The sequence below is a fragment of the Myotis davidii genome, unplaced genomic scaffold (genome assembly GCF_000327345.1).
Source record: "Myotis davidii unplaced genomic scaffold, ASM32734v1 scaffold839, whole genome shotgun sequence".
NCBI classification, from domain to species: Eukaryota; Metazoa; Chordata; class Mammalia; order Chiroptera; family Vespertilionidae; genus Myotis; species Myotis davidii.
Window position 1 is genome coordinate 5,976 of NW_006290027.1, and position 11,094 is coordinate 17,069.

At 46.8% G+C, this 11,094-nt stretch overlaps 1 protein-coding gene across 1 annotated transcript; it reads left to right on the plus strand.

The window, feature by feature from the left end:
• Positions 1 to 3,869: 3,869 nt before the first annotated feature.
• On the plus strand, positions 3,870 to 8,661 carry CLMP (CXADR-like membrane protein; the record flags this gene model as incomplete). Its single annotated transcript, XM_006762754.2, has 5 exons — positions 3,870 to 4,121; positions 4,916 to 5,083; positions 5,528 to 5,650; positions 6,176 to 6,317; positions 6,882 to 8,661. Coding segments are annotated over 5 exons (986 nt in total), but the record flags the coding sequence as incomplete, so codon positions are not given.
• Between the last annotated feature and the right edge of the window lie 2,433 nt (positions 8,662 to 11,094).

Here is an 11,094-nt window from a genome sequence, read left to right on the forward strand (position 1 = left end):
CCCACCCCCCCACTCCCCGCCCCATTGGCCTGCACACGCGGAAGCAGTGGGGTTCTTTCACTGGATTTAAAACTGCAAACACCAGAGAGGAAGTTGAGAAAGACCCGCAAAGCTTCCTGACACCCAGAGTGGAAAATGAAAGACTAGCAGCTAGAAAGGAGGAGGAGGAGGAGGGGAAGAGGGGGGAGAGGGGAGAGGGGAAAAAGAAACTAAATGAAACATTTGCAGCCAGAAATGCGCCCTTTGGTGGCGCCTTCTGTGCATCTGGACCCGCTCCACCGTCCTCCCCGCCTGTCAGCCACCATCTCAGAGCCGGGCCGATGCCGCCCGCGCTCCTGGGACAGTCCCTCTGACACTGTTCGTTACTCATTTCTCCTGTGCGCCTCCCTCCTGACCCCGCTGCTGAGAAGCCACCGGAGGCAGGAGAGGGCTCGCTCCGAACCGCCTCTTCTGGGCCCGATGGGACGCTCCCTCCCCAAGGGTCTGAGATGGAATGACGGGTCTGAGAGGAGGATGCTCAGGCCGGGAGGGCAGGAGGGCAGGAGGGCAGCGTCTGAGGTCCGGGTGGGGGTCCGCGTGGTGCTCGTGAGGGACAGGAGGACCCAGAGAACAGGAAAGGGTTCAGGAACAAAGGTGGTGATGAGGCCGGCCGACGATTCAGTAAAAATCAAGATCATTTTTTCTCTGGGGAAATCTAACGCTGGTTTCCCCGCCTGGGAAAACGAAGACGTGGCTGAAGCTCCTGCTGTTACAGAAAAACCGGACCAGAACCAAACAGCGCTCAGAGTTCGGAGTTACACTCTATTCACCGCGGCGGGCTCAGGGAAATTAATCCAAATTCTAAGCAAAGCTACAACAGAACTTCCCTTTTTATGGAAGAGCCAGTCCTTTGTGCACTTGCTGGCGGCGGCCTTGAAAACTACACAGTTCTATCAATTAAAAACTGCACCTGGCATGGCATTGGGCGTATCTAGACCAGCCGTGGGCAAACTACGGCCGGATCAGCCCATTTGAAATGAATAAAACTAAAAAAAGAAAAAGACCGTACCCTTTTATGTAATGATGTTTACTTTGAATTTATGTTAGTTCACACAAACACTCCATCCATGCTTTTGTTCCGGCCCTCTGGTCCAGTTTAAGAACCCATTGTGGCCCTCGAGTCAAAAAGTTTGCCCACCCCTGACTAGTCTCTGGCCTACAAGGTCAGGCAGCTAAGTTTATCTCCCCCATTTTTCAAGCAGGCTAGAAAGCAAAGTTATTTTTTCCAGAATAAGAGGCCGTCCAAAGAATAGCAGAGAATTCCAAACAGTAGTTTTACAGAATAGGGGTTTTCCTTCACAGTGCGAAGGTGGTGGAAGGAAAGGACACCATCTCCCCGCCTGGTTTACTAATCCCCGTGGGATAAAACAAAGGAAAGCCAGACAGTGAAGCCGCAGTCAGCTCTGAATTTTGTTTTAAATTTTATTGAACTTACTGGGGTGACATTGGTTAATGAGGTTATAAGGTTTAAGTATAAAATTGTAGAATATATCATCCATACATTGTTTTGAGTGTTCACCACCCAAAGTCAAGTCTGCTTCCATCCCATTACTCCCTGATTTTTTTGGTTCAGTTATAATTCACGTTCAATACAGACCTGAATTTTAACCATTAACTTCTACTCCTTACCTCTCTAACCGCTTCAACTGGACTCTAAACTTTTGTAAGAACGAAACAAATTGATTTTTTTTGTTGTTGTTTTACTTTTTCTCCTTCATTTCCAAGCTTTCTGAAAGAGCCGTTAATGAGTAGTGAAACAAACACATGTGGGAAAGGAAGGGGAGAGGTAACTGGTATACCAGAACAACGAGCTAGATGGCTTTATTTTTGTTAATCTTCAGATATTTTTTCCATTTTTTTTTGAGAGAAAGTGGAACCAGGGAGGGAGGCAGAAAGAGAAACATTGATGTGAGAGGGACACATGCAGATGTGAGAGACACATTGATTGGTTGCCTCCCCTACGTGCCCTGACCAGGGCCAGGGATGGAACCTGCAACAAAGGTATGTGTCCTTGACCAGAACCGAACTCAGGACTCTTCAGTCCGAAGGCTGACACTCTAACCACTGAGCAAACCAGCCAGGCTAGATGGCTTTATTTATTTATTTTTGGATTGTTAAATTTTTAATTATTAAAGTAAAATGCAAAAAATAAAGTAAAATGCAGTCCTCTAAAGTGACAAAGTTGCGCTGAACAGAAATTCATTTTGCACTATTAGTTCACTAGGGCTTCCATTATAAAGTGCCACAGACCCTACAGACGGCTTTAGAGAGAAGTGTTCACACCAGGCTCTGCTACCTACCTGTCTGTGAAATGGGGACAATGATTACTTGGAAAAATTGGGTGAGAAATAAACTAGGTGTAGCCCAGTCGGTTGTTCAGTGGTTGAGTGTCCACCTATGACTCAGGAAGTGAAGGTTTGACTCCCGGTCAGGCACGTGCCTGGGTTTCGGGCTCGATCCCCAGTGTGGGGCGTGCAGGAGGCAGCTGATCAGTGATTCTCTCTCATCATTGATGTTTCTCTCTCTCTCTCTCCCTCTCCCTTCCTCTCTGAAGCCAATTTAAAAATATTTTTAAACTAGATGTAAGGGCACCTAGCACGCACAAGGAGTGTAGTGTACTTTGAGTAAAGGGTATGCAAGTCCTGGCCAGGTAGCTCAGTTGGTTAGAGCATAGTCCCGATATGTCAAGGTTGTGGGTTGGGTCCCCTGTCAGGGCTCACACAAGAATCAACCAATGAATGCATAAATGACTGGAACAACTAGTCGATGTTGCTTTCTTTCTCTCTCTCAAAATACATAAATAAAAAATTTTAAATATTTTTTTTTTAGTAAAGGAGGAAAGTTCCCTTTAAAAGTGGGGGCGATGCCCTGGCCAGTGTGACTAAGTTGTTAGAGCATCAGCCCACACACTAAAGGGTCCCAGATTTGTTTCCCGGACAAGGGCATGTACCTGGGTTGCAGGTTCGCTCCCCATCATGGGTCAGATGTTTCTTTCTCTACACCACCATCCCCTTCTGCTCTCTGAAAAGCAATGGGAAAAATCTCCTCAGGTGAGGATTAACAACAACAAAAAGGGGGGAATGCACCCAGGTTTGGGGTTCCATCCCCAGTCGGGGTGTGTGCAGGAAGCAGGTGATTGATGTTTCTCTCTCTCACGTGAATGTTTCTCTCTCCCTTCCTCTCTCTAAACTCAATCAATAGCCTGGCCGGTATGGCTCAGTGGTTGAGCACTGACCCATGAACCAAGAGGTCACCAGTTCAAATCCCCCATCAGGGCACACGTCTGGGTGGTAGGCTCAATCCCCAGTCGGGGAGGAGTGTAGGAGGCAGCCGATCAATGATGTTTCTCTTTCACCTATGTTTCTATCTATCCCTCTCCCTTTCTCTTTAACAATCAATAAAAATATATTTTAAAAAATAAATAAAATCAATCAATAAATAAAAGGGGGGTCTGCAAAAAGTTCAAAAGGGGGAAAGTAGGTCTTGCTCCCCTTCCTTATCCTGTTCTTGCAATTCTCAGAGTCGATTCTAATGCCATTATGTGTACTCACTGTGCGTTTCCTTCTTTCCTTGATGAGGCTGTAATGATTCACTCAGATTTAAAATTCCTTCCCTATAAAATGGAGCGGTTCTCAGCATTTAGTCATTACTACTTCATAATTAAAATGCTACACAAATATGAGGTGTTATTCTTCTTAAAAGGAAAAGCAAGGCCTAGACACACTGTATTTTGAACTTTCTTTAGAACAGAGGTCTCCCGGGTCCTTAGAATCAGCCCCATTGACTGCTTTGTTCCATTGGGAGTGTTCCCATCCCCACCTTGCCTTCAGCGGGGAGGAAGGCCAAGCCCCTGTCTGACACGCCCTGGTCTGTCCCGCAGGTAATCACTTACTCCGGCCATCATGTCTACGATAACCTGACTGAGGAACAGAAGGGCCGAGTGGCCTTTGCTTCCAATTTCCTGGCAGGAGATGCTTCCCTGCAGATCGAGTCTCTGAAGCCCCGAGATGAGGGCCTGTACACGTGCAAGGTGAAGAATTCGGGCCACTACGTGTGGAGCCACGTCGTCTTAAAAGTCCTAGGTAAGGTAGAGTGCCAGTGTAAGCGCCTACCTGGGCAAGGGACGGCCACAGCCATCGTGGTACTACAACATCCTGTTCAGCACTCTTTTAGATTGAACTCATTGGGGTGACACTGGTTAATAAAATGTATGGGTTCCAGGTGTATAGTTCTATACAATAATACATCACCTGTGTATTGTGTTGTGTGTTCACCAAACGGGATGTTCAGTACTTTGGAGTCTACGTAATTCAGATGTCACCTACTCCAGTTTGCTGGGAAGAAGTATGTTCTGTACTTTAACGGTAATGCAAGAAGAAAAAACAATCACAACTTTCTATGGTAGCCCTTAAAAAATTAAATATCCTCTAATATTTGAATGATATCCTTATATTTAGCTTAAATCTCTCAGATGATTTAAATCCATTTGTTTTTTTAACAGCAGAAGCTACTTAATATCTGCCAAATGAATGAACTCCTATCCTTGTCTCAATATTAGTAAAACCATACTCAGTTTTCCTAAAATTTCCAATTAAATGTGTTTCTTCTTTGAGAATGATGTGGTTTTTGAGGCCGTCTCTGGAAATTCCACCATTGGAAGCAGCTGGAGTGGGTGTGCGTGCAGAAGGGACAGAGCAGTGTATTTCTGGAGGTGATGGAACACAGGGCAGGAAGCTAGGTAACGGCCCTTGAATCCCCACTCCAAAGTGAACCATCAGGATGGCCGGGGAAACTCAACAGGATATAGTTCTTCCATTGAGTCTATTGTTTGGGGATCTTTGAGTCAGTACTTTTTTCCCTCTTTCTTTCTTGCCAGTGAGACCGTCGAAGCCCAAGTGTGAGCTGGAAGGGGAGCCGAGAGAAGGCAGGGACCTGGCCTTGCAGTGTGCATCGTCCTCTGGCACTGAGCCCATCGTGTATCACTGGCAGCGAGTCCGGGAGAAGGAGGGGGAGGAGGAGCGTCTGCCTCCCAAATCCAGGATCGGTAAGTCATCTTCCCGCCGGTCTATTGAGACAACAGGACGGAACTGTCCGTGAATTCCAAACTGGACAGCAATCACCATGCGACCTCAACTACACTCCTGCATCTATGACCTTCCATTTTCACCCATAAACTGGGACTGTCTTTTCTGTTCTCAAATGGATCGTAAAGTGTAAAAAACATTAGAAAGAAATGCACCAAATAAATCCACTCTATCTATCTTGGTTAGCCTCCCTTAAATGTTCACAGCCCTTTGTAACTTTTGAGGATTTGCCATCATTTAAAAGAATGTTCACCTTTCTTCCCACATCCCCACATGGGATCTATTCTGTCATCTCTCTCATCCTTACCAAATGGGACTAGGGAATCTTGGGTAGATGATGTAATAAAGTCAACACAAAATGCAGAGCCTGCGCTGAGGGAATCGCATCCTTTCTGCCTGCGTAGACCACAGCAACCCGGGCCGCGTGCTGCTGCAGAACGTCACGGCGGCCTCCTCGGGACTTTACCAGTGCACAGCGGGCAACGAGGCCGGGAAGGAGAGCTGCGTGCTGCGCGTCACGGTGCAGTGTAGGTATCCGCAGGTGCTGCTTCCCCCGCACTGTGCTGCAAACATGTCAACATGTGGAACAGGTTTGATTGTAAGAGTAACCGTTATTTCCAGGAGAACATGGCTGTCACCCAAATCAGCCCAGTAGTTGCAAGGACCATTCGGCAGTTGTGTGAGCTCTTTCTTTACAATCATGTGTCAGCTTTCTAAAGAAATGTATTATATCTGGGCGGGGACCAAGTGGAGATTTCCTTTATAAACTTCCCTTACCAAAGGGTAACTTCCGTTTTTAGAGCTTTTCCTGTGTCTGCAGTTTCTCAGAAATGATCAGCTTAAAATAATCTTAAAGTTGGAGAGGCATATTTGGGGTGGCATATCCTACTACCCTTCAACATCAAGCGGGGGAGGCAGACACCGGGGGTAAGTGGGGACTCAGGAAGATAACGCTCTGGGCATACGCATCCTGTCCAGGGCTTAGGTCCTTTAAGTTCATGCATCTCCTAGTTTGTTTCATTTCGTTTCCGCTTTCGTTTCTGAGAAAACAGATGTGCAGAGCATCGGCATGGTGGCGGGAGCAGTGACCGGCATGGTGGCCGGGGTCCTGTTGATCCTCCTCTTGGTGTGGCTGCTAGTCCGAAGGAAAGACAAAAAGAGATACGAGGAAGAAGAGAGGCCTAATGAAATCCGGTCAGTCCCTCCAACATCTCCTCTCCCACTAGGCCTTTCCTGGGGCCATTCCACAGCGACCAGCAACATAGTGGCCCATTTTCTCTCACCCAGGGGTCTGTGTGAGGGTTATTCTGGTAGGCAAGGAGGACCAGCCTCGGACAGAAGGTCTGGCTTGCCTTTAGGGAAACTGTCTCTCCTCCAGAGATATAAGTGATCAACCCCCCCATCACTTCTGATCCCTTCCGCTTAGAGCGGGCACACCCACGGTCCACAAAAGGGTTTCCATGGACAAACCCCAGCTCAAGGGGCATGTAGTCTTCTAGACCATGTCAATGGCCAGAGCATCTTCTCCCAGAGTGAGAGCTCATCTCTGAGCCACAAAGGGAGGTGCATGTGCCTAAGCCACGCTTTGAGCCTCAGAAAGTGGGCAGTCCCTGTTCCCTTCATGGCTGCCTTCGGTGGTTATTACCTGAGGTTTGCAGCTTGAGGACTTTATTGGGAAACTTCAGAAGGAAGCAACCGCAGGGGAAAGATCCCAGTCTTTCCAGTGTTACATCTCCCTCTGCTGTGTTTTCCCTTCAGAGAGGATGCCGAGGCCCCAAAAGCCCGCCTGGTGAAGCCTGGTTCTTCGTCTTCTGGCTCTCAGAGCTCCCGCTCCGGGTCCTCCTGCACGCGCTCCACCGCCAACAGCGCCTCCCGCAGCCAGCGGACACTGTCCCCGGAGGCTGTGCCCCCGCCCGGGCTGGCCACCGGCACCTACAGACCTGTGGGGCCAGAGGCCAGAGGCTGTGAACCAAAGCGAGTGCACCCTGCTCCCCTGGCCAAAGCGGAGAGCACGGCCAGCAGGATCCCCAGCCGGAGCCGGCCCCTCCAAACTGTCTAAATCCCCGGACTCTGACTCCCAGGCTTTCCCGGGAGTCAGAATCTTAGGACTTTTCTAGTCACTAGTTCAGCCACCAGCCACACAGTCCCCTCGATTCGCAGAGAGGTCACTCTGTAGCGGGGAGCGTGGCATGGAGCAGGTTCAATGCGCATTCTCCTTAAATGACACCAAACAAGGGGAGGGATGTCAGCTGACCACGTCCGGCAAGGCTTCGGACAGGAGTGGGGGGAGCGGGTCTAGATCCGGGCATCTGTGGACCAGACCTGTGGTGAGAAAGGCAGAGAAAGGGGGAGGGAACCCATGCGAAACTTCTCGCCTGAGATGTTTTGTATCAATACTTCAGTTCACGATTGTCAAGAAGTGAGGTGTTGTTCATACATTTTTCCTGCCTTTCTGCAAACCTACTGAATTATTGTGATTATCCAGAGTCAAGGAGAACCCACAGCCTTATACTACACCTTTCTGCACCAGGGACTGGGATTGCCGCTTCTGAGAAACTCCAAACAGGAAATGTCTCTTCTATTCTGTCTTGATCTCATTTACCATAAGGTTTGGATATGAATTTCAAGAGGAACTGAAATAATGGGAGATGGAGATGAATTGAGTTTCTCCTACTCTATCCAGCACTAATTTTCTTCTACTCACATTGGACCATTAGAGCACTAAAAAAGGAGTCCAAAATGTGTGACAAGGGACTATGAGAAACCTTTCATCTTGCTGTTCAGAGGGTCCCTGACAAATATCAGAACTGTATGCTGAACAATTGTGGGTTTTCCCTCAAGTCAGATGTCTCCATACTGCCCTGCTGGATCTCTCTGGAGCAAGAAAGCATTCACTGTGTCATTTCACAAGGTCCTTAGAAAGAAGTCTTCCAGGGCAAGAGACCTCTTAGAGATGCTGGAAGACCGTGATGTACCATTATAGTTTCTGAGAACACACAAAACCAGCATTTCCAGACTGACTGGGTTAGGCAGGGAGATTAGGTCACTTTTCCTAATGTCACAGAATGGCATAAGGAAGTGCAGAACTGCACCGAACTCGGAGCTTTCTCTATTTGTTTCCTCTTAAGAAGAGGATGTGAACCTGGGACTTCTGACGATTCTAGGCCTTAGGTTATCAGAAAGGTCAGGGATTGCCAACATTTCCTACTGGCACTGCAGGTATGTCAGTCATTCCTGCCTGAGAAGTTGGGACAGAGCGAAGTTCATTGTTTTACCAGCTGAGTCTGTAAGTCTAGCTCTGGGCTACAAGGAAATGGAATCAATTTGAGGAAGAGATGGTAAGGCTCTCTAGTGAGCGGCAGGAGAGGTGGGGTTAATGCCTGTTAACACTCGGTCGGCATCTTGGAAAGAATAGGCAAAAATGGATCACCAGGATAGCTCTCAGAAGAGCTGATCCATGGGAGAAGAAAGGTCTGAAAAATTAAAAACAAAACCAAACCGCAGCCTCCAATAAAATAACTTGCCCTTTTAATAGTTTTGACTATCCTACTACTCAAATTCATCCTATGCAGCAATTCAAAACCTGAAATAGCCCTTCAAGGACCCTAGTGCAAATGTCAACAGATCACTAGCAAAGCAAAAGATTTATGGTTGAAAGGGCAGCAGAGGCTATAGAAAAGAAAAAGCAACGCTGAAGATGGTGATGAAGCATTGCTTCTAAATCAGATACTGAAAGGGAGAAGGCTGCTCTGGAACTGGGCCCCATTTCTCTGGTTTTTCATTTCTACATTTAATTCTTACAACAGTGTCTTCAAATTGTGCAAATGCATTTCTTCTAAAGCCCTTTAAAGAAATAGGGGTTTAGCCCAGCCAGCATTGCTCAGTGGTTGAGCATTGACCTATGAGCCAGGAGGTCACGGTTCAATTCCTGGTCAGGGCACAGGCCCAGGTTGTGGGCCTGATCCCCACTGTGGGGTGTGCAGGAGGCAGCCGATCAGTGATTCTCTCTCATCATTGACGCTTCTATCTCTCTCCCCCTCTCCCTTCCTTCCTGAAATCAATAAAAATATATTTAAAAAAAAAAAGGAAATAGGGGTTTGGCCCTGGCCAGTCACTCAGTGGTTAGAGCATCAGCTCATGGATCTAAGGGTCGACGGTTCAGTTCCTGGTCAAGGGCACATACCTCAGTTCCAAGTTCAATCCCCAACCCTGGTTGGAGCGCATGCAGGAGGCAATCAATCAATGTCTCTCTCTCACATGGATGTTTCTCTCCCCCTCCTCCTTCCTTTCCATTCTCTAAACATCAATGAAAAAATATCCTCTGGTAAGGATTGAAAAATAAGTAAATTTAAAAAAGGTGGGGGGGGCGGTTGTCAGTGGTTAGAGCATTGGCCTGCACACCAAAGGGTCTCAGGTTTGATTGCAGGTTTGATCACCAGCCCCAGGCATGGCCACCAATGTGACACATCGACATTTCTTTCTCTCCCTCCATCCTGCCCTCCTACTCTCTCTAAAAATCAACAGAAAAAAATGTCCTCATATGAGGATTAACACACACACAAATAGGGGCTTACCTTGGGTGAAAGTTCTCATCTGTGTTTTCTTACTCTTTAAAGTTGAGAAATAAGAGACATTGAGGAAGTAGTATAAAGAATGTCTAATGTTAGTTTAACTTCAAAGGGCTAGCAAATTTGGAATGTTTCTTGTACTGACACTGCCTCATTGTAAGATAAAAAGTCCCTCACTTTTTCATTCTTGTAGTGGTATCCAGCAGCTTATCATTTCTGCTGGATAATATTGAGAATTCTCTATCCCAGAGAACCTGAGCCACACAAGGGCCTACGGACACTGCATCACTAGCAATTTTGCTCTGATCATTACTTCCTACCTTGAACCTAGGGCCACGCCTTGGAAAGTAGGATTTAGTCCCCTTTGCATGAAAAGGCGTTTAGGTTATTCAAACAAGTAGTTATTAGAAGAGTAAAATACCAGTTGAATAATCCAAATTCTTTTGGAAATCAACTCACACTGGAAATCTATAAAACAAGTCACAAAACTGGTAACTACCTAAAATCTGAGAAATTCTAGGGCTTGGAGATTCTGAGAGAGAAGGTGATGAGCTCTTAGCAATGGTGTTGACCTTCCTCTTTGAGTCAAGCTTTTGAGTTCAGATATGACAGGCTCCAGGCTTAAGATAAAGTTTGAACCGTTACTGTTTTCAAACCACATTCCATTAATTTTGCAAGTCAGATAAGTTTGATCCTTGAATACGAAACAAACAAACAAAGGCTACAATCACTAAACGTTAGAAGAAAAATATGTCCGGAAGAGGATACAGACAGACTGATGTGAATGTTCAGAGAATAACCATTTCAATAAAATATATAAACTGAACTTAAAACTGAAAAATAATGAAGTTGATGCCTTTGTTATTAGACTGTAGAAAAAGTTTCAGAATTGCTGGTGCAAAAACACATTAATTTTGCCTCATTTCTGTTAAGCCGTTTATACTTCCATCTTAACTTCTCAGTTGCCTTGTAATCGGGACTGTGATCAAAAAACAAATATTTATTACAGATGGATCTGTGTCTGCAATGAAAACAAGTAAAGGTGATGCTGTAGGGAAGGCTGCAGCTCATATAACCTGCCCAGGGAATTGGTTTATTAGCTTTCTGCCAACTAAAGGACAGAATTCAGACTGAATATATCTGCTCTTTGTTGATTTCAGTCACAAATACACCAACAACGTGTCTCTCTCCCAAGGCGCGGCGCTGGGCAGTCCTGGAGACACCCCGCGATAGTGGGTCCACGCTAGACCCCCCCCTCCCCCCCTTTAGGGACTTTATCGGAATAACAGTGTTTGCTAAGCAAGGGCAGGTGACGCACCCACAGGAGAGCAAGTACCGGACCCCAGTGAATCTGGGGCCCCGCGGCATGGAATGGGGCGACGGCGCAGCCCCGTACCGCGCTC